Genomic DNA, 20000 nt, shown 5'->3' with positions numbered 1-20000 from the left:
CTAAACACCACATTTCAAAAGCAAAATAATTGATGATCAAGTTAGACAACTTGGTGTTGTTATGCATTGTCAACATGATGGGAATGCATGGATCCACAATTTTTCAATTTAAGGAAAAATGTAGCTGACTCTTCTGCACTCAATGCACTCTACAAAAAACTGACATGATCTGCAGTGCAAAAGATTTTTCCTGCCATGAAATGTACATATACTATCAATGATTCCCTGCATTCTCTTTTACTTTCCTTGATAAATATTAGATGCCCTGTTTTCAGGATGTCACCCACTATTTTATTTTTTTATTTTTATTTTTATTTTAAAGAAAAAAAAAAAGGTATACAGTTACAAAATAAAACAAACTAGTGAACAGAAATAGAGAGTGCAGTAAATTACAGGTATATGGTAGCTAAATACAACATGTCTGAAAAGTGCAATGATATCTTATATTACGGTAAGGCGGAACTGTTACAAGTACATTTATTTGCACATACACTGTACATTGTATGTCTATTATTTTGTTTGATTGTCGCTCAGTGTGAAGGGGAAAAAGGAATACTGCGAGACTAACTTTTCTGTCTTACTTTACTTCAAAAGTTCTGTCAAAGGATCCCATTTCTTATTCTCCTTGGTGTAAGTGTATGATTCAATCTTATATTGAGAAGACAGTAGGGGAACAAAACTGTTAATGTTTGGAGGGGTTTCCCTCATTTTACACCACCAAATGAAGAACTTGGCGATTAGGAAACAGAAGTTGATTAAAACATTATTACACGAAGAGCTTTCTGGCTTCAATCCTAATAAGACAGTCATACTCTTTTGGTAAATATCTGGGATGATGGCTTTCTCTTTCAACCACAGTTACTGTATTAAATCATCCGAAAAAAAGAGATTTTTTACAATGCCAGAAAAGAAGACAAAGTTCTTCAGGGAAATCTCTGGAAAAGGTACATGTACAGTTTGAATTATTTTTACGGCCAATCTTTTATCAAAAAACAATAATTTGTTAGTAATATTCTATGTAAAAACCTATAATGAAAGTTGGCCTATTTGGTAGTCTCCGTGCACCAAAAAGCTAGTTTATAGGCGTTTTTTCAGTCAGGTTTATAGCAATTGTCAGATTCACAGTTAGCGTCTGAATTTATTTCGCTTTTTTCAGGGCTATTAGCCTTCATAGATATGAGCTTTTTATAAACCAGTTTGTTGGCCTTTCATCTTCTAATAAAAGAAATATAGAAATCTTCGTGTCTTGTTTCACTTGATTCTTTTGTGGCAGGGGTTCTATTAGACCGAACTGAAGATACGAGTCCAAAAAAGATTAATGGTTGAATTTGTACAGGTATGTTGTAGATGTCACCCACTATGCACTGAGTCATTGCTCAAAACAATATCTTGAGAACAATTCTAATATTTAATTTATATGTACATGAAAAACATTCTCCATTCCAATTGGCTAAGAGAAATGCACTTTTCAGGTAACAGTGCAGAAAAGAGGTACAGTAAACCAGTGCAAAGACATACATGTAAGTTACCAATTGGTCAGTGACCAAAGAAAGCCACAGATAGCCAATCAAATGCTAGCCCTCGATGGCACAATTATTGCATGGTATGCATTCATTGCTTCTGCTTAATACAGGCAATCTAGATATTTCTTCATGTCTATTATTGATAAGAAATCACATGATTTTTTTCAAGTAATTTGGAAATAAGCATTCATAACTTTTTCAAATGCTGCAAAGTGCCTGACCCTGTTTTCTCTTTGACAAAAATTTTACTCATGCTCACTTAGTCCAGATAGACCAAATTTGCTAACTCAATGAACTTGTACCCAATTTGAATCTCCCAGGCTTAAGATTCTTTGTGTACTGTATTTGCATTATATGCCATTAATATGGAAATACCTGGAACAAAACGTTTTATTCTCAAAGTGTTTGAATTGGGTACAACATTGAGTTAAGCAATTTGGTCATTACCTATACAAAACATAAGTACTGTACGATGACAATTTTTATCGGTCTTTTGAAGATTTACTTCACAATCAGATCTTTGTACATTGCTATTATTTGAGCTTTTAAGAAATGCACTAGCAAGTGAATATGACCTAAATGAAAAACCACTTCAAGGAATTTGAATCAAAGAAAGCGAATATTTTCTAGGAGTTATTTACAAGCATTACTATCTATCATAACAAACTTTGTCCTCCAACAGAGACTTGGCATCTTCATATTTAAAGTGCTTATGATCAATTGAAATTTGTTTTTGCACTTTTCTAAAATATAATATTTCAAATGCTTTTAAAATTCCAAAGTTTGAGTTGTCTAGGACAAAAACTGACAATTTTATGAGCACTGAAAGTTGAGCTAATTTCCCTAAAAATTGTCTGAGGGACTGGGTTGAGTTTGTCACGTACATGTAATGTTGGGTGCAGAGGTTTTTTCACACTCCTCGCAAATTTCTTGTCACGACAAGGACGATTTACCAATTTTTGCAGGAGAAAAACATGTCTAGTGATTTAGAAATGAATGTTGTCAATCAATAGAGTAAATTTTGATGCTACAACAAGTTGCAAAAATAGTGGAGACACTTCACCTTCTTGGGGCGTTATTAATTTCCCTATTATCTCTCACACTGCAGCCCCCCTCCCCCCGCCCTTATCAGTGTTGCTAGCAAGACAAAAAAATGTTGGGAACTTAAGCAGTCAACAATGAAAGGGGGAGGGGGGAGAGGAAGTGGGGAAGGTTTAAATTCTAGATACGGCGGGCATTGGAAGCTAGAAAAGGTGTTTTTTAATGAAAGTGTCTCAACAATTTTGCAACTTGTTGTCTGATTTGGTTGTCACTGTATTGCTGTACGGTCACTTTGTTTATTGGAACGGGAAGGCGTCTATCATTTGCGTTTAATATGGTGTTTCCAAAAAAAAAGGTTTCATTCTCTGATCTGCTGTGAATGGAAAATGGACAGGGGTTTCGGTATGACGTAATTTGATAGAATTTCAGTGCTTTCTGTGAGTCAAGTCGAAAATACGCATAATTTGGTACACGAAAAGGTGTGATTTCCATCCTTTCGCTTTTTAAAGTACGCTAGAAATATCCTGAAACCGATTTCGAAATAATTTGCCTTAAACACCTATATTTCGGTCGACACATGCCATCTAAAGCATGCGCAACATGTACGAAATTAGCTGTTGCTTACAAGTGAGAAACAGACATAACCTCTCCTTTAACTGCGATCGCATGCCATTTAAAGGGAACATCCACTTTCCGAAAAATCAATTCTTAGCAAACATTGTTATACAAAGATTTTCATAGAGGTCCATTTGTAACATTACTTACTGCTTTCGGGCTAGTCTGCTTCCAGAGAAGGGATTGGTAACGCTTAGTAGCAATTAAGTCTTCTAAGTGACGTGTCGGGTACAGACTAATTCCATGTTCTTTGGAATGACCAACTGAGCACAACGATCAAAAGAAAGCACCCGATTGTGCTAAATCCTTTGCAAGATTTGTCTTACAATGAGAAACAAAAGTGAACAAATTCAGTGTACCGGCTACACATTATGACATTTATATGAAACGGTCTACACGGTCTACCACAACTTTTCACGGAGAAAATAATATGATATCATATTTCTTGCTGTTGAGATGGTAGACCATGCTTGGTTGGTAGACCGTTGGTAACTGGAATAGACGATATGTACAGGATTTCAAACTGTGTGAGCTTTATTACGAATCACCTGGTAATGTATTGGATTGATTACAAAAGAAAGTACTAGTTGAATTGTGCTGTTTCCTCGAAGATACGATTTTCAACTGTAACGCCACCATCCCGGTTGACGTCACCAAGAAACACAATAAATGGTATTGTGTTACATAATACGAGCCATGTGTAACTTTCGGAGCATCAGATCTGCAGTGCAAAATACTTTGCTCGCCTTAGTATTTGGTACGGAGTCTTCTGTTAGCGTTGATACGGTGTAAGTCCAAACACTCGAAAATCGATGCTATCGTATGTCAATGATTAATATCCTTTTGTGTTTGGTACAATGTGCTTTGCACTTTGCGTGCAAACTTCTGAAATGTTTCAGAGCTTATACGATATTTTAATGATTGTTTCTTTAGTTCCTGCTTTTCTACGTTGAAACGTTTCTCTATAGAATTCAAATCCAGACTGGCAAAATTATTGCAATCAATCAGACAACAAGTTGCAAAAATAGTGGAGACACTTCACCTTCTTAGGGCGTTATTAATTTCCCTATTATCTCTCACACTGCAGCCCCCCTCCCCCCCTTATCAGTGTTGCTAGCACGACAAAAAAATGTTGGGAACTTAAGCAGTCAACATTGAAAGGAGGAGAGAGGATAGAAAGTGGGAAAGGTTTAAATTATAGATACGGCGGGCATTGGAAGCTAGAGAAGGTGTTTTTTAATGAAAGTGTCTCAACAATTTTGCAACTTGTTGTAGCGATGACCAAACAATCGTGCTTGTTGCAAGAATCTTGAAAGTGTGCCGCACAGAGTGCAGCGCACTGAGAGGTAGAATTGTGTCTGCAAAAAAACTTCAAACATTTGCCCTGGCAACTGGATTGGATGGAAACTGATGCATCCTCATTCTTTTTTTTATACTGATTTGTGCAGCTCTGATCGTTAGGAGTACCAACAATGCAATATCACCATTCTCTACTTTTCTCTTTCCCACTATGTACCATGTTGGCTTGCTGTTTTGCACCCAAAATTACACCACAAGCTGTTGTCATGTGGTGTTTTGACTGCGCATTTTGAATTCCATTTTTTGTAGTAAGACAGCCTAAGTTTCAGCGCTCTTAAACTCGCCAAATTTTTATCCTAGACAACTCAAACTAAGGAATTGTGCATTTCAAACACTAAATTTTAGAAAATTGCAAAACCAAACTTCACTTCATAGGCACTTAAATAACTATCAAAAAGTTCCCAGTTCTCCTCAAAAATTCCACAACATATGAAAACATTCATTTAAATGTTTTTTGAGCCAACGACAGTAATCATATATACCCCACCAACAAGAAACCATGAAATGACAGGACAAGAGTGCAATGTCAACATATTTGTCAAAATAAATTTGCTTTTTTCCTCAGAAATATAGTCCAAACATTCTTGTATGAAAACGGGACAAGTCATTTTTTTCTAATATAAAAAGTAAACATTAAAATTCTTACAGTTTCTTCTTTATATTGATCCCATTTCCACACTTTATGAAAAATATAGCAGAGAATTGCTTAAAGCAATCATTGGTTTAAAGTGCAGTATGCAGCCCAAACAATGTTTCCCTTGAGGCAGCTTAACCGGGAATTTTCTTTAAATTAAACATAAAGAAACAAGAGATGATTATAATATTACTGTATTAACATTATTACATATTGCCATGATTTCATTAACAACCATTTTTCAAACAGCAACCCTGGTTGTCCTAATCATACTTAACGTAGATACATTATATTGCCGGATAAACGAAAATCGAATTAACACAGGAAGTTTGCGCTGACATTCACAAGTTTCTCCCACAGAGGAAATTATTTATAACCGAGAATATATCAACATGAAAGAAACCGGAGATGAATAGGAATAAAACAAGATTCCTTGAATATTTCAACTTCATAACAAGGAACATGTTTACCAGACAACATCGAAGAGGGTTTGTTCGCCAAGATACATGAATGCTAACAAAATATTCTAAAATCATTCAACCGTGTCATTATATTATACTTTTAAAATGCATTACATCGTCTTGAAATTACAGGTTTTGACCTCCGCTTTAATTACGCACCGAGTTCGTAGATATTTTCCGACAGTGAAATAGCAACGTGTAGTACAAAAACCATGTAGGATACAACGCACTGTCAGGTACAAACCTCAAAGGTCCTTTTATTGGTCTTTCCTCAAAAACGCTGAAGAGAAAGAGCACTTTCTTCTTTACTATGAGAGATGTTTTTAGAACTTTTGACGCTCGCAATCCTCTAAACTCTGCACTAGTATTCTGTCAAAGGCCATCAAAAATTCGTACTTCGGAATCTCTGAAGCTTCGAATGTCAATCATAACATTACGGGTGTCCGGAAAGCGAGTCAGCTACTGGTTCAGTCTAAGCTTATATTGAGTCCACTTAATTCAATATTCTCGAAAATTCTCTTTGAACACTCATTCCTCAAAATTTCGACAGGTTATGATAAGATGCAAGTCCTTTTTAGACTACACACTGGAGAACGTAATGAGGTGAGAAGAATCTCAAAATCGTAACCAACGCGTCAATCAACACAAACCACAAAATGATCGAACGGATCTTGTCGGACGAAGAAACACGGGTCGATTTCAAGGGGAATTTGAACCAGGAAAGTAACATTATACGCCAAAAATCACAAATGTTTATCTTCAATCAGAAATAAACAAAGAACGGAAAGGCTATTTATACCAAAACCGAACTCTACAAACCTCGCCGCTTATATATTAACAACTTTCAAATACACCTAATCGAAATACCCACAATTCTGTCGACAAAACATACAATTAGAAACAAAGACGCCAGAGGCGAAACGCGAACAGTGATTAAACTTATTTCCTACATTCGAAAGTCACTACTTGAAGGAATTAATCTTATTTTAGGGTGGAACGTTGCTTTGATTAACTCACCTTCGAAACGATGAGTTTTTTCCTGAAGTCGCTGCCACCGTCCAACATAAAACCCCATGGCGAACCACCAGAAAGTGTCACGTCAAAGATCTCTTCGGAGCCTTTCTGCTGAGAACTCAATCTTGGCATTGTGTGTTATCGATTGCCCGTAAAAATCTTTGGATGCGATTCCATGGCTTTTGAAACAAGAAGAAGCAAAGGATATTTTTGCTATCCCTCTACCGACTGAAGTTGCCAAACCGGGAAAAATATGCCAATGCAAATGTCATGCAAATTTTGCATAGCAGCCTTTTTCGTTGTAGCGTAACACACCTCTCGTGAAAGCGAGGCCGATAGACACCGCTGTCCTCAAAAGCGGCGTTTACGTGAAAAGGGTTCCACTGAAAAACATAGATAGCGATATTTGATTGGTGGATAAAAGAATCAAACTTTGTTAAACCAATGAAAATGTGTTTTGTATGTTGTTACTTTTTTTACAATTTCGCGGGAAAAATTTACATCGAGTTGATTTTCGAGTTGCTGAATGTCTAATTGACTGATCTCTGAGGGTGAATAACGAGCTAAAACGAGTACTATTCTATATTCACCGTTTACAAATCGTCTCACTGGAATTTGCAAGAGAACAATCCGACGCGAAGAGACAGGAACATAAGCTTAAATCGAAATGCCAAAGCGCAAAACTGCACTGAAAGTCGTTGAAAGCGATGGCGATGATTCAACGCCGAAAAAATCCCCCAGAGTGGAGGACATGATACAACGCACTCCCCGTAAAACTGGAAAACGAACGAACTACCTAAGCTGGGACGAGTATTTCATGTCAGTCGCGTTCCTGTCAGCCCAGAGAAGTAAAGACCCCAACTCACAGGTTGGAGCCTGTGTGGTGAATGGGGACAGAAAGATTGTCGGAATTGGATACAATGGAATGCCGAATGGCTGCAGTGATGATGAGCTCCCTTGGTCAAGAGTGAGTGAAAATGAGTTGGACACAAAATATCCTTACGGTAAATATCCAAACATTGACCTCTGACAAGCAACCAGCAGACCACTTGCACAATCCCATAATGCACCTCTTTCACCCGCCAAAAACTTTGCATAATCATGGTTTGCAATTTCTTCTGGGACATGAAGATGTCTGATAAATTTACAAAAATCAGCGATATTACACAACGTTTCGAAGTCATCTTGACTTCATTTTCAAGTGATAAATGTAATGGTCTCTGAAAGTTTACCCAGTCAATTAACTGGTTGCTTATAACGTCAGCCAATGGATTAGTGTGGACGCGATTAAATGTTCTAAACAAATACTTTTGCACAAATTGAGTCTGATTGTGTGTTCAACTGAGTAAGCTAAAGTTGAACACACAATCAGACTCAATTCATGCGAAATTATTTGTTTACAACATTTAATGGCGCGCACACTAATTCGTTGGCTGGCGTTATAAAACAACCACTTAATTTAAACTTTAAATGACCATTACATTTATCACTTGAAAATGAAGTCAAGATGACTTCAAAATGCCGTTTAATATTGCTGATTTTTGTAATCAAATGTATTTCAAATGTATTCCAAAGTTTCAGTGTCGCCATGAACAAGGACAGGCTTAGTCGAGAAACATTGGGATATTTTCTGATTTGATGTTGAAATTGGAATAAAAATCAATGTATCGGCTTCAAAGTTTTTTACTACGTAACAAGAAGGGGTCCCAAGAAATGGGGGGGGGGGGGGTAAAGGAGGTGTATTATGGGATTTGTACAAGTAGTGAATATTGAATAGGGGAACCATTATCCACTTATGCACCAGTTATTTGAAACCCCCAGACCACCCCCACCCCCCCCCCTCCCCTCCTTTCTTGGGCATGAGCAGGACATTCACTCTTTAGGATAGGTAAACCTGGTGAAATCCCCCTGGCCTCCTAATGTTCCACACAAACATGGTAATCTTGCATACTAAGGGTTGACAAAATATATTGTTGGCAGCCATGAAGCGAATACATTGATTTTATTCCAGTTTCAACTTCAAATCAGAAAATATGCCAACGTTTCTCGACTAAGCCTATCTTGGTCCATGGCGATACTGAAACTTTGCAATGCAAAGCATCCTGTTCTTCTGAGATGAAGCAAAGGGATGATAATCTATGCAAATTTACTGTGTGGTGCGAAAATGAAAGTCGCTGACCATGGAGTGACTCCCACTTATTCCACCAGAACAGGATGAGGGGACAGTGACTCCTTGTGTAGTCCCTGTTTACCGGGGGACCAAAATAGAGTGAGTATGAAGTGAATGTCCCAGCTCATGCGCTACGGAGGAGGGGTCCAGGGGTTTCAAATGACTGGGGCATTAAAGCGTCATTGTCACCATCAAGCAGTATTGTCTGTCATGAACGAGGCATCTACAGTACATTCAAATGCAAATTAGTGGCTGGGTAATTATCTCAGGCAACTCCACTAATGATAACCAAACCTTGTGGGTGGTCAATACATACACGTAAGAGGAATACAATGAAGGTTTGTTTTTCGAGGGCTCATATGTGATGTCAGTAATACATAACATCTTGGTCAAGGATAAAAAGTATCACAGAACTCGGTGGTCTTCGTTGGAAAATGGGCCCTGTCCTATTTCATCACAAGATTGCTGAATGAGCCAAGTGAATAAGACATCATTGAATGCTTACCATGAAACCCTGTCTCCCCAGTTGCCATTGGCTAGCCTTGCACCTCCCTTGTGTGCCTTCCTGTCAGGTTCCTCTGGCATCCCATTCAAATAACATGTGAGATTTACAGTTTTTGAAACAATTTGTTTTCCTAACTTCCTAGGAGGTTTCATGCCCAATTACTTGGTCAGTCTTCTGACACTTACCGGTACTTTTAACCCATCTACCATTGAAAATCAGTGCTAAGAGCTGTTCACTTGTCCAGACCCAAATTAACTAAACTCTTAACCAAAGCTGTTCTGAATCCAAACACAGAAGCAAACAACCAAGAATGTAAGGGCATCAGTGGATTACCCCTGTGACATACACTGTACAAAGAGCATTTCTCAACTTGATGCATTTTAGTTAAGTATCCTCAAAAAGTGTTCTTAGTTCTGTATTTGCTACCATGGATAACACTACTTAGCATTCACCGGAACTACCTTTCCCTTTGAGGTGAATTGCATGACGTAAAAAAAAAAGTTGCCTTTCCTTATTAGGAAAAACCTTGTCCTATCGAAATTATATTATAGAGTGGTTTTCAATTGAGTGTCGAAAGTAATAAGTGAATTACTTTGGTTTATGATTACTTCACTCAGTGATTGGTTCAAAGTTTTCGCGCCCTTTTTTCAACCAATCATGGCTTGTGTATGCACATTTTCTCGCACTTTGTGTCAGCTACGTGTAATTACTTAGAGGTTTGATTGGTTTACAGGATTTGATTGGCCAAGGTAATTACTTTGGTTTTGGTTTTACGACACTCAATTGAAAACTGCTCTAATGACATTCTTCATCACTGGTTCCCGGAATATTTAACATCATGTCTTCAAAGAGTACAAAAGGCAGCCGCAAGCTTTGTCAGTGGTAAATATGCAACAACGCTTGATATCCTGAAATTGAATTGGTTACCGGTGACTGAACAACGCAAATGGCATATTCTTAAAGTACACACAAGAGTTTATACAGCTCAGACTGGCCAAATCATTTAAGACTAGAGACTTGCGCAAATAATCGAAACTTACTCTCCAGCAAGGGTATACAGCTTCAAAGATCAATGATCACGAATACGTTTCAAGATGAAGCTGCTAATTTATTCAATAACATTCCCCTTTCCTTAAGAAACTGTATGGACCCAATTTTATTTTTAAGGAGACAAAAAAGTCCAGATTATAATTGTCTTTTTTTCACTGTAAATATTAGCGTTTTTAACATAGCATAGTTTTAATTGTAATTACTTTAGTTAGATATTAACGGATGAAGAGCCACCTCGTGGAAATGCTGATAAAAAATCTTTATTATTGTTATAATTTATTATTATTATTATTATTATTATTATAATTATTATTATTATTATTAAGTAAACGGATTTGGGAGTAACAGACTGGAATCTGTATCTTTCACTTTACAATACCACATATATCAACTTGAGGGTACGAGTTGGTTAAATTCACAATAAATTTATGAGCATCTCATAATTTCTTTCAAAACAATTAATATCAAAATGGCTGCCGTATCGGTAAAAAGGTCCACTGGGGACACTGTAAGAGATCAAAAAATCAATTTAACTCACATCAAAATCATAACTTGGCTTTTGAGGAGAGACGAAAACTCAGTGGAGTACCTGGAGTAAAACCTCTTGGAGCAGAGTAGAGAACCAAGCAAACTCAACCCACATGTGATGTCAAGTCTGGAGATTGAACCTGGGCCACTTTAGTGGAAGGCAAGTGCTCTCCCCAATGAGCAGCCCTGCCCCGGGACTTGAGATTGTTGGCTCTCTACTCTGCTCTAGGAATTTTTTATTATTTTTTTTATTATTTTTTATCTTGGCACTCATGTTTTATTTTCTTATCAAAATCCAAAAATTATTACATTTGATTTGATTTGATTTGATTTGATTTGATTTGATTTGGCTGAATAATTCATGTGTTTGATTTGATTTGATCTGGTCTGATTCATTTGTGATAAATCGTCATCATCAAAGAAATTATCCCTTTAAGAGCTACTTTTGTTTTATTGTATTCCTGGCAACAATGGTTTGCTATTTGAGACTTTCTTCTCCTAGTTTGCCATGCAGAAATGAATGCCATTCTTAACAAGAACTCAGCAGACCTCAAGGGCTGTTTCATTTATGTTGCCTTGTTTCCCTGCAATGAATGTACCAAGCTTATTATCCAGGCTGGCATCAAGGAAGTGATATACTATTCAGACAAGTATCATAACCAGCCTCAGTGCAAGGCATCTAGAAAGCTGCTTGATTTAGCCAGAGTTAATTACAGGTAAATATATCTGAACTCCTTCAGTTGGTGGGATCAGGTATGTTCTTCATATGGATCTCATCCTGTTTTGCACAATGTCCATTGGCATTATTCTAATGTGTCTTATTTTCAAGTTGCTTCCAACTCAAATACTCAAGGCACTCAATTTCTCATGCCCCTTGAATTTCCGAAAGCGACAATAATATTATTATTACGGAATTGATTTCTCGCCACATGCCCACAAGGACCTTACGGTCATCATCTGGCCCTCTATCAGGCCATGTCAATTGTAAACTTACAATATACGGAGCCAGATCCCCAGCTGTTGCTGCTCCAGTACTTTGGAACAAATTACCTGTAGACTTGTGATCGTGTACTACTCTTTCTTCATTTAAATCAAAACTTAAAACCTATGCTTGCTTATGCTTGCTTAAATTGTCCAGCTAAGTTCGAGAATCACTTCTCTCGTGTGACTGTTAGTGCTGCTGCTGGTAGTAACATCCTTGTCTTTAATAATCAGAATAATGTGACAATTCATTTTCCCAAACATTATTTTATTGTTTTACCTCTTCAATGTGATTATTCCCCATTTGTTCCACTGTGTACATTTTCTTGTTATTGTCTTTGTGCTCATCATTAATTACAGCTTAAATTTTTCGCGTTTTTACTTTTCACAGACAATTCAAACCAAAGACAACCAAGATATGCATTGATTTTACCAGTATTGATGGTCCTCTGTCAAGTGAAAGCTGGTCTGTTTCCTCACCTTGAGAATTTATAATAATTATTATTTTTATTGCGTATATTTTTGACATTGTTTTATATAATTTTACCTTATCTTTAGTTAGTACTATTTGATCTTTTTTAATTCTGTCCTAGGGAAGCCGTTTTGAAGTAGATTAAGCCTTTTCTTTTCTTTACGGGCCTCTCTTGACAAGTAGAATAGTCTGGCGTAAGACAGAGTAAACTCCCCAAATCACTCCTATCCTAGAGTAGCTGTTTTCCAGAAACTGAGGTCACTAGCACAGTCTAAAACAAAGCCAAAACAAAACCTTATACCACAATCACTTCTTTCTTAAAAAAGGATTTATTTATACTTGTCCAGCAATGCCAAGCACGTACGTACACATTATCAATATAATAAATTGTTTAATTTTAACCAGTATTAATACCACCGATCTCCGTCTGAATCCCAATTTTTGACAGTTAATAATATCCAGTAGCGTTTTATGATAGTCGTCTATCAACGCTGTTGAGGCTGAGTCGTGAAAATTTAAACTTGCTGATTTCATTTTTTTATATTTTTGAGTAGCAATTCCTGGTTTCCTTAGTCTAGATAAAATCTTCAACCAACTGGTCAGTTTCGTGAAAAATGATACCCTATTCTAGACCCAAACGCTCTGATTTATATACCCTATGCTAGAGTAAACTGCTTGAAAACCATACCCTTCACAGCGGCACATACCTATATAGCCCATATATGGCAGTACCCCCCTCCCCCCCCGGGCTGAGTCTCTGCCCTGCGTAGCTGGCGGTCACAGTTCTTAGCGCGGAATAAAGTTTTGGCGGCCGAGCCGCTAATCCGCACGAGCGGCAAAGCCGTCAGAAAGCAAGGTCCTCCCGCTTTTATTCCGCTCGCCTACCAACGCCAAGTCGAGAATTGACCCAAAACCGCAGATGCCGAAAATCAGTAGTAATATTATTATTGATTTCGGCATGTGTGGTTATGGGTTGATGCGTGGCACAACCTACCAATCAGCATCACACAGTGCATTGGTAGATTCGAACTCGACGCCAATGGAAAACGATGGAATCTGCACAAATCTTTTTACACATCGAAGAACCTCTAAAAGGATATCATAATCACGGCAAGTCTAAAGTGCAGACTGTACTGCACTCTGCAGACCAGTAATCTGCAGACTATAATCTATTGAAAAAAATTTATATATATTCTACCTTGCGACCGGGAAAACCGTGAACACCTGAAATATGTCTGGAATGTTGTTTCTGTCCAATCACACGTCCGAACCTCAGAGTGTTTACTGTTGTTTCCGTGGCAAGAAGGCCTTAGATTTTCCGGGTTAATTTGAGCTCATTCTGGTGTTTTAATAAATAACTTGAAACAAACTTGGGAAAAATCAATTTTTCTAGCTAAAGAAATCTCCTTTTTTACCTTGCAACATCACTTTAAGCAAAACTGACCTATTCGATTCTTTTGATTTCCATTAAAAAAGCTCACTAATAACGGCTTTCAGCACGTGAAGTCGCAATGCCATTGTGAGACAAGTTGCACGAATCATTGCCCAGTGTAACATAACTTGCAATGGCCAAAAACGTTAGGAGACCAGTTGCAGAAAAGTAAAATTTAGTTCTACTTCCCGCATCGGTTGTAACATATATTTTTTAAGCATTGCTCAGTGTAACATCTGTCCTGCAACTTGTGTAGCAACAGTTTGCGGCACGAGCCAATGAAAATGTTCCTTTAACCTCATGTGGGAGGCGCGGTGGCCTCATGGTTAGTGCGCTCGACTCCGGATCGAGTGGTCCGGGTTCGGGGCCTGGCTGGGGACATTGTGTTGTGTTCTTGGGCAAGACACTTTACTCTCACGGTGCCTCTCTCCACCCAGGTGCATAAATGGGTACTGGCGTAATGCTGGGGGTAACCTTGCGATGGACTAGCATCCCATCCAGGGTGGAGTATAAATACTCCTAGTCGCTTCATGCTACTGAAACCGGAGAAAAGCGCCGGCCTGATGAGCCTTCTGGCTCTTAAGCAGAGACTTTAACCTCGAAGCGAGAAAAGTTGCATTAAACGTTGCTCATTGTAAGACATCTGTAAAACAACTTGTTTCGTAATGTGAGAATGTTGTAGAAATGCTGTTGCGAGACAAGTTGCAGGAAAAATTGCACAGTGTTACAGCACCTCTAATGTGATTCCTCAATATTGCACTGCGCATCCTGTACTACGCATATGGTGTGTCAATATTTATAAAATGGCCCAATTTGCGAAGTTGTAAATATGGCGTAAGTCGATCATACACTCTGGAACAGTTCTCAAAACACGTTGGAGAAGTTGTGGATGACCCATAGCTCTTTTCGAATAAGCTCGCGCATTCCGAGAACATGGCGAATTTTGTTGTTTCGATCTACGATAATCGAAATAGACAGGTACGATGGCGTTTTGCTCTAAATGAGCACGGTGACCTATATTTTTCATTGCATAATCTTGGTGTACGAATTATCCCCTTCAAATCAAAAAAATTTTAAAAAAAATATCGGAAGGAAAAAAAGATGTAGCTAAAAACGTACACAAAGCCCCTTACCCAGATATGTAAATTATGATCTTGAAAACAACGACTCGAGAAACGTTTTGAGTCGACGTCGCTTTAAGTTGAGTGATTAGACAGTGTTCCATATGCTGGCGACTTTCTACCTATGAGGTGTTTTTTTAAGTGTTACTTTTAAACCTTTCGTTTAGCCAACGCAAAATGTACCCTGAGCCGATAACGCGCGTGATTAGTATTGGTACAGGCATCAATGGGGTAAGATTGGCCCATGATATCTCTTAAGCAAGCATGGTGACTTATCTTTTTTATTGTACAAATGTAGTTCTCAAAACAGGGATTAGAAGGGAACATTCAGGTAAAGTTTCAAGGAAATCGTTCAGCAACTTTTTTTCTGAGGAATCACCTTAAGTGGCTTACTACAGTTTTCGCAAGAAAAAAAAAAGAATTTGAAATCTGTGAAATTAAAGCAACAGGTTGTCTCTTCTGGAGTGTTAGTCACTGCAATTGTTGAAAATGTAATTATACCTAACAAATAAATGCAAATCAAGGGAAAATACAAAATACAGTGACCAAGCTCCTGGAGGGGGACTGGGAACTAGTTTTAGTCTCAAAAACTGGCCATAGCGACAGTCATAGCTACAATCTTGGACAAATTGAATGGAAAATTAACACCACCCCTCCCCCCAAAATCAGTGATGAGAAAATGACGCGTTTTGGCCTTCACGCGGCTTAATCCTTGATTTAGGGGGAAGGGGGCATTTCTGTTACATTTTAATCTGCTCAAACCCTGGTGATTTAAGGTTAGAAAATCGAGATTCGATACCCTCTTTAACCCATTGACTCCCAGGGGTTCCCCATTGACAAATAAAATTATCTGGCGTTAGACGGTTTGGACGTCAAAGGGTTAAGGCCAATGCAAGGTATTAAGGCCCCTTTAAAATCGCTTTGTTAAACTTGAAAACATGTATTCAAGCGTGTAGAACAGTTTTAAAAAGCGTATCTTTTTCGTTTTGGGAGTTGGGGTGGATACTGCAATTAAGTGATCCTGTCTAAGGAATATCTCAAGATCACAATACCAAAAATACCAAAAAGGGGATACCCTGAGCACCTCAAAAGCCATACCCTATCGGGCGGCACATACCTGTATAGGGGTAATTCCCCACATTCCCCCCCCCCCCCGGGGGGGCTCTTAAGCGTGGTTTTCACTAGCACCGCAAGCACAAGCACAAGCATAAGTAGGTTATGCTAGTGAAAACCAACGTCGAAATATTAAAGCACAACCACGGCATCCGCCATTTTGTTCAGATGCTCAGACGCGGAGAATCTGGGACGAGTGCTTTGATTGGCCAATCGTAGCAAATGTGCTTATGCTGCGTTTCATAGTGAACACTAGCATAAGCGCAAGCACATGGGAAAGGAAAAAGTTTGATGCTTATGCTTGTGCTTTTTCTTATGCATTAACCCCGTTTTCACGGTGAAATAAGCGCTGAAATAAGCGTCGCTGGTGAAAACCAAGCTTTACCTTTCTCACGCTTTCCGCCATCTTTGGAAACTCGAATGCCAGTGCTACTCTTGCCCCACGTGGGGACGGGACCCAAAGTCAAAATCAGTCAAATGCACCACTCCCAGGGAACAGATTGTTGTTCAAAAGCGCTTCAATGCCCCTATAATCCCCTACCCTTCCCCGGGACCTGGGGTGTGGGGGTGTCAATGGACTGGTGCATAATGATTGTGCGGGAAATTTTAAAGAGCTTAACGGTTGGATATTTGTGCTCGAAAATGCTTGATTATTTTGACAGAACATAGCGATAAGATGGTGTTACTTTAAGCATGGTTTTTCATCAGCGACCCAAGCACAAGCATAAGCAGCTTATGCTAGTGAAAACGGACGTTGACATAAGCATCAAAATCAACCACAGCAACCGCCATTTTGTTCAAATGTTCAGACGCAGGGAATCTAGAACAGTGCTTTCGTTGGCCAGACACAACAAATGTCCTTGTTTCGTATAAACTCTTGTTCTTAGGCCATCGTAGCTTCATTAGGAAAATAACACAAACAGCGTGATAAAGTTTATCACCGCTGTTTGTGTTATTTTCCTAAATGTCCTTGTGCTTATGCTGCGTTTCGTTTTCCGACGACGCAAGTGAACGAGCGTAAGCGGCGCAAGCACAAGGAAAACTGGAAAAATTTTGATCCTTGTGCTTTCTGAAAGCTTTCATGAACAAAACACTCAAAGAATAGTGAATAACCAAGGTCCAATGATTCAACTTCCACCCCCCGAAATTAGAGCCATCCAAAGTGCGGAGCTACTGACTTTTTGCTAAGCTGATCTCAGCATTCTTCCGGACGGACAATCGTTCGCGGTTAAGGACGTTCGCGCCCAAAACGTTCCCACGTACAGATTTTTTTTAAACTTGCCACGCAGAAAGGTAATGATCTACGTTTGCCAAAATGGCAAAAAAAATGGGGGGTCACCGTGCTCGTTTTCGAGATCATGAGGTGCATTTTTAGAAGATTGCGTTACTTTAAGACGATCTTAGCTTACAACTGTCAGCAATAAAAAAGCTACATGAGTGAAATTTAGATCAGCTAAACGTACTCAGTTCAGCATAACTAATATAACTAAATTAACCTTTGCAGCTGATGTCTTTTTCTGAGGTGAAATAGACCTTGAAAAACGATACATAGTAGTCTAAGGAAGAAAACTTCAGTCGCACGAGAGCATAAAAGGCCAAATATTTGTAACTTCTCACGTACAGATTTTTTTTGTTTTTTGTTAAAATGGACAAAATCAAGAAAGGAAGTGATCTACGGAAAGAAAAATGAGGGTCACCGAGCATTCAAGAGAGTAAAATCGCTGCGAAGTTCTCAAAGCGTTTGTCTATTCGCACTGTCACGCCATTGCGTGACATTTCCGAGAAGACCTGGGTCCACAGCTATCCCATGATGCCACATACTTAAATGTTCCATTCTTGTGGAAAATTTTTGCGCCTTTAGCATCGTGTTTACCTGCGTGGTCTACGATGAATGACGTGTGCGTGACATGTGCGAAAAGATGCGCAGTAGCAATGGGCGCGAACGTCCTTAAGAACTGAACACGGTGATATTATTTGAATTACTGTATTTGTCCTTTAATTAGAGAATTGTTACTATTGTATTGTAATATTACAACAACATAGGAAATATTGAATCCCGAGGATGTGAAACATACTCGTAAGAATTTCTTGGACATTGTTAGTTTGTTACTTAATTGTTCATTCATTTATTTATTTATTAAGTGATTAATTTCAGAAAAGATGCTGGATGAATAAATATTTTACACCTCGAATACCTGAAAGTTAACAGTAATTATTTTTAGAAGCTGTAAAATGAGAACAGAAATTGCAAAAAATAAAAAACGGCTACAAAGAAGATTCGAACCTCCTACCACAGACTATCAAGGGCATCCAACCCACCTGCATTCTGCACTTAATTTCTCTTGGCGCTAACCATACCGAAGGTGTAAATCTGTTGAATTTTTAAGAACTGTATTTGCGCTCCGCTAAATTTGTTGGCAATATTTACCTGATCTATCTTTTGATTTTTCATGCTGAAAAATAGAGCATGATTTATGGTCACAAAAGTTGATTGGCAAGATATGCGGGCTATTAGCGACAAATTTTGTCCATTTTTCATGATTTTGTCATCTGGCCAGCAAGGTGACTGAACAGATAAACACTTGCTTACTGTTGAAAAGCGTCTCAAAACAGACGTTAATCGTATCGGACGTCTCGTGAATCGTGCCTTAAACGTTTTGATGTCATGTAAAACCATTCAAGTGCACTACTGGCAAAGCATACGACCTCTTAATTGACCAAACCCTTGATTTCGTGACATCAATAGCCTCTACACAATCTTGGACAAAATAAATGGAAAATTGACACCACCCCTCCCCCCAAAATCAGTGATGGGAAAATGGTGTGTTTTGGCTTTCATCCTTTAGGGGGAAGGGGGCATTTCTGTTCCAAGATTGTAGCTACAATAGCTGTACGTAACAAGGCATCAAGTTACAAGGTAGAGTATTAAATTTTATTCAATACATTGTACATTCTGGTCCGCAGAGTCCACTCTAAAGTTTAAACAGACCCAGGTCATGACACGAAAAGATTATTAAGAAAAACTGGAAACGTAAGTGACTAACCTTGCCCACTGCCTTAAGAACTGCGGAAAGGTACTAAAGCAGGCCCTAAACGATAGCTATATTACCAAAATGAGAACTGACAGGCAGCAAATACCATCACATGACCTGCATGTTGCGAAAACATTTTGAAATCCTCAAACCACTTTTGAGGTTGTAAAATGAGTTGGTAGATTGATAGTGTCTAGTCGTTCTAGCTGGAGCGCTGATAGGCCATTTCTGAGTTCATGTCTGCCTCCTCTTCACAGCGAGTCTAAGTGCGAAGTTTTTCTTATGAAAATTAGTTTTCATTCATAAGTAAATTGGAACTAATTACCATCACAAAAACTTCGCACTTAGACTCGTTTTGAAGAGGAGGTAGACGTGAACTCGGAAATCGCCTATTGGGGACACTGTAAACTGAAATAAACGCAAATCGAAAGATAGTTTTTGAGGAGAGGGGAAAACCAGAGTATGCAGAGGAAAAAACCTCTCGGTGCAGAGTAGAGAACCAACAAATTCAACCCACATATAACGCCCACACATTGGTGGGAGGAGAGTACTCTCACCACTGCCCCATCCCTGCACCCCTTGACTTGTGACATAATCCACCATCCAGCTAACTTGAATCAGAAGGTGCAAATACGCAGATAACAGCCGGAAACGGCAATCGGCGAGGACAGTCGATATTTAACAAATGTTAATGTAAATCTCATCGTTTTTATCGTGGGGTTTCAATAAAAACAGTCATTTCTCCAGCTTCCGCGATCTGCACTTTTTCCCAATTCATAGTGAATAGAGACACATGAAATTACACTATTCAACTCGTCATACCTTATAAAATGAGGAACAAGTTCATTGGCATGCATTGACACGATTTCTAAATCACCGAGGCGTATTTTATTCTAGTCAATAACAACAAATCGCCACAATTATTGCTGCAATGATCACAACCGTAGAA

General features: G+C 38.6%; 3 protein-coding genes across 4 annotated transcripts in view; 1 reads left to right on the top strand and 2 right to left on the bottom strand.

Annotated features, from left to right (window-relative positions):
• The window catches only part of LOC138000623 (uncharacterized), a 33126-nt gene extending 26199 nt beyond the window's left edge, over positions 1-6927 (bottom strand). For both annotated transcript variants that reach the window (XM_068847169.1, XM_068847170.1), the window contains exon 1: positions 6651-6927. In XM_068847169.1, the coding sequence (XP_068703270.1) occupies positions 6651-6779 (129 nt within the window). In that variant the 5' untranslated portion in view covers positions 6780-6927. The remainder of the gene's footprint in view (positions 1-6650) is intronic.
• A 136-nt stretch (positions 6928-7063) lies between these two features.
• LOC138000624 (deoxycytidylate deaminase-like) lies at positions 7064-13081 on the top strand. The gene is made up of 3 exons (XM_068847171.1): positions 7064-7651; positions 11403-11616; positions 12273-13081. The coding sequence occupies exons 1-3, from the start codon at positions 7315-7317 to the stop codon at positions 12364-12366; spliced, it is 645 nt and encodes a 214-aa protein (XP_068703272.1). The 5' UTR covers positions 7064-7314; the 3' UTR covers positions 12367-13081.
• A 5848-nt stretch (positions 13082-18929) lies between these two features.
• Positions 18930-20000, bottom strand: part of LOC137999179 (uncharacterized) — a 2045-nt gene continuing 974 nt past the window's right edge. Inside the window, exon 1 of the mRNA XM_068845023.1 lies at positions 18930-20000. This exon is cut by the window's right edge and continues 974 nt beyond it. Within this exon, the coding sequence (XP_068701124.1) occupies positions 19949-20000 (52 nt within the window). The 3' untranslated portion in view covers positions 18930-19948.

Source organism: Montipora foliosa, chromosome 4 (genome assembly GCF_036669935.1).
Source record: "Montipora foliosa isolate CH-2021 chromosome 4, ASM3666993v2, whole genome shotgun sequence".
Classification (NCBI taxonomy): Eukaryota; Metazoa; Cnidaria; class Anthozoa; order Scleractinia; family Acroporidae; genus Montipora; species Montipora foliosa.
This window is presented reverse-complemented; position numbering and strand designations above follow the sequence as displayed.

What these genes read in the sequence shown, in the direction of transcription:
- LOC138000624 (XM_068847171.1), top strand. Translation starts at nt 7,315, where the DNA reads ATGCCAAAGCGCAAAACTGCACTGAAAGTCGTTGAAAGCGATGGCGAT. An exon ending in GGACACAAAATATCCTTACG is followed by an intron (nt 7,652 to 11,402) that starts GTAAATATCCAA and finishes TTCTTCTCCTAG; the next exon opens with TTTGCCATGCAGAAATGAAT. An exon ending in TTAGCCAGAGTTAATTACAG is followed by an intron (nt 11,617 to 12,272) that starts GTAAATATATCT and finishes TACTTTTCACAG; the next exon opens with ACAATTCAAACCAAAGACAA.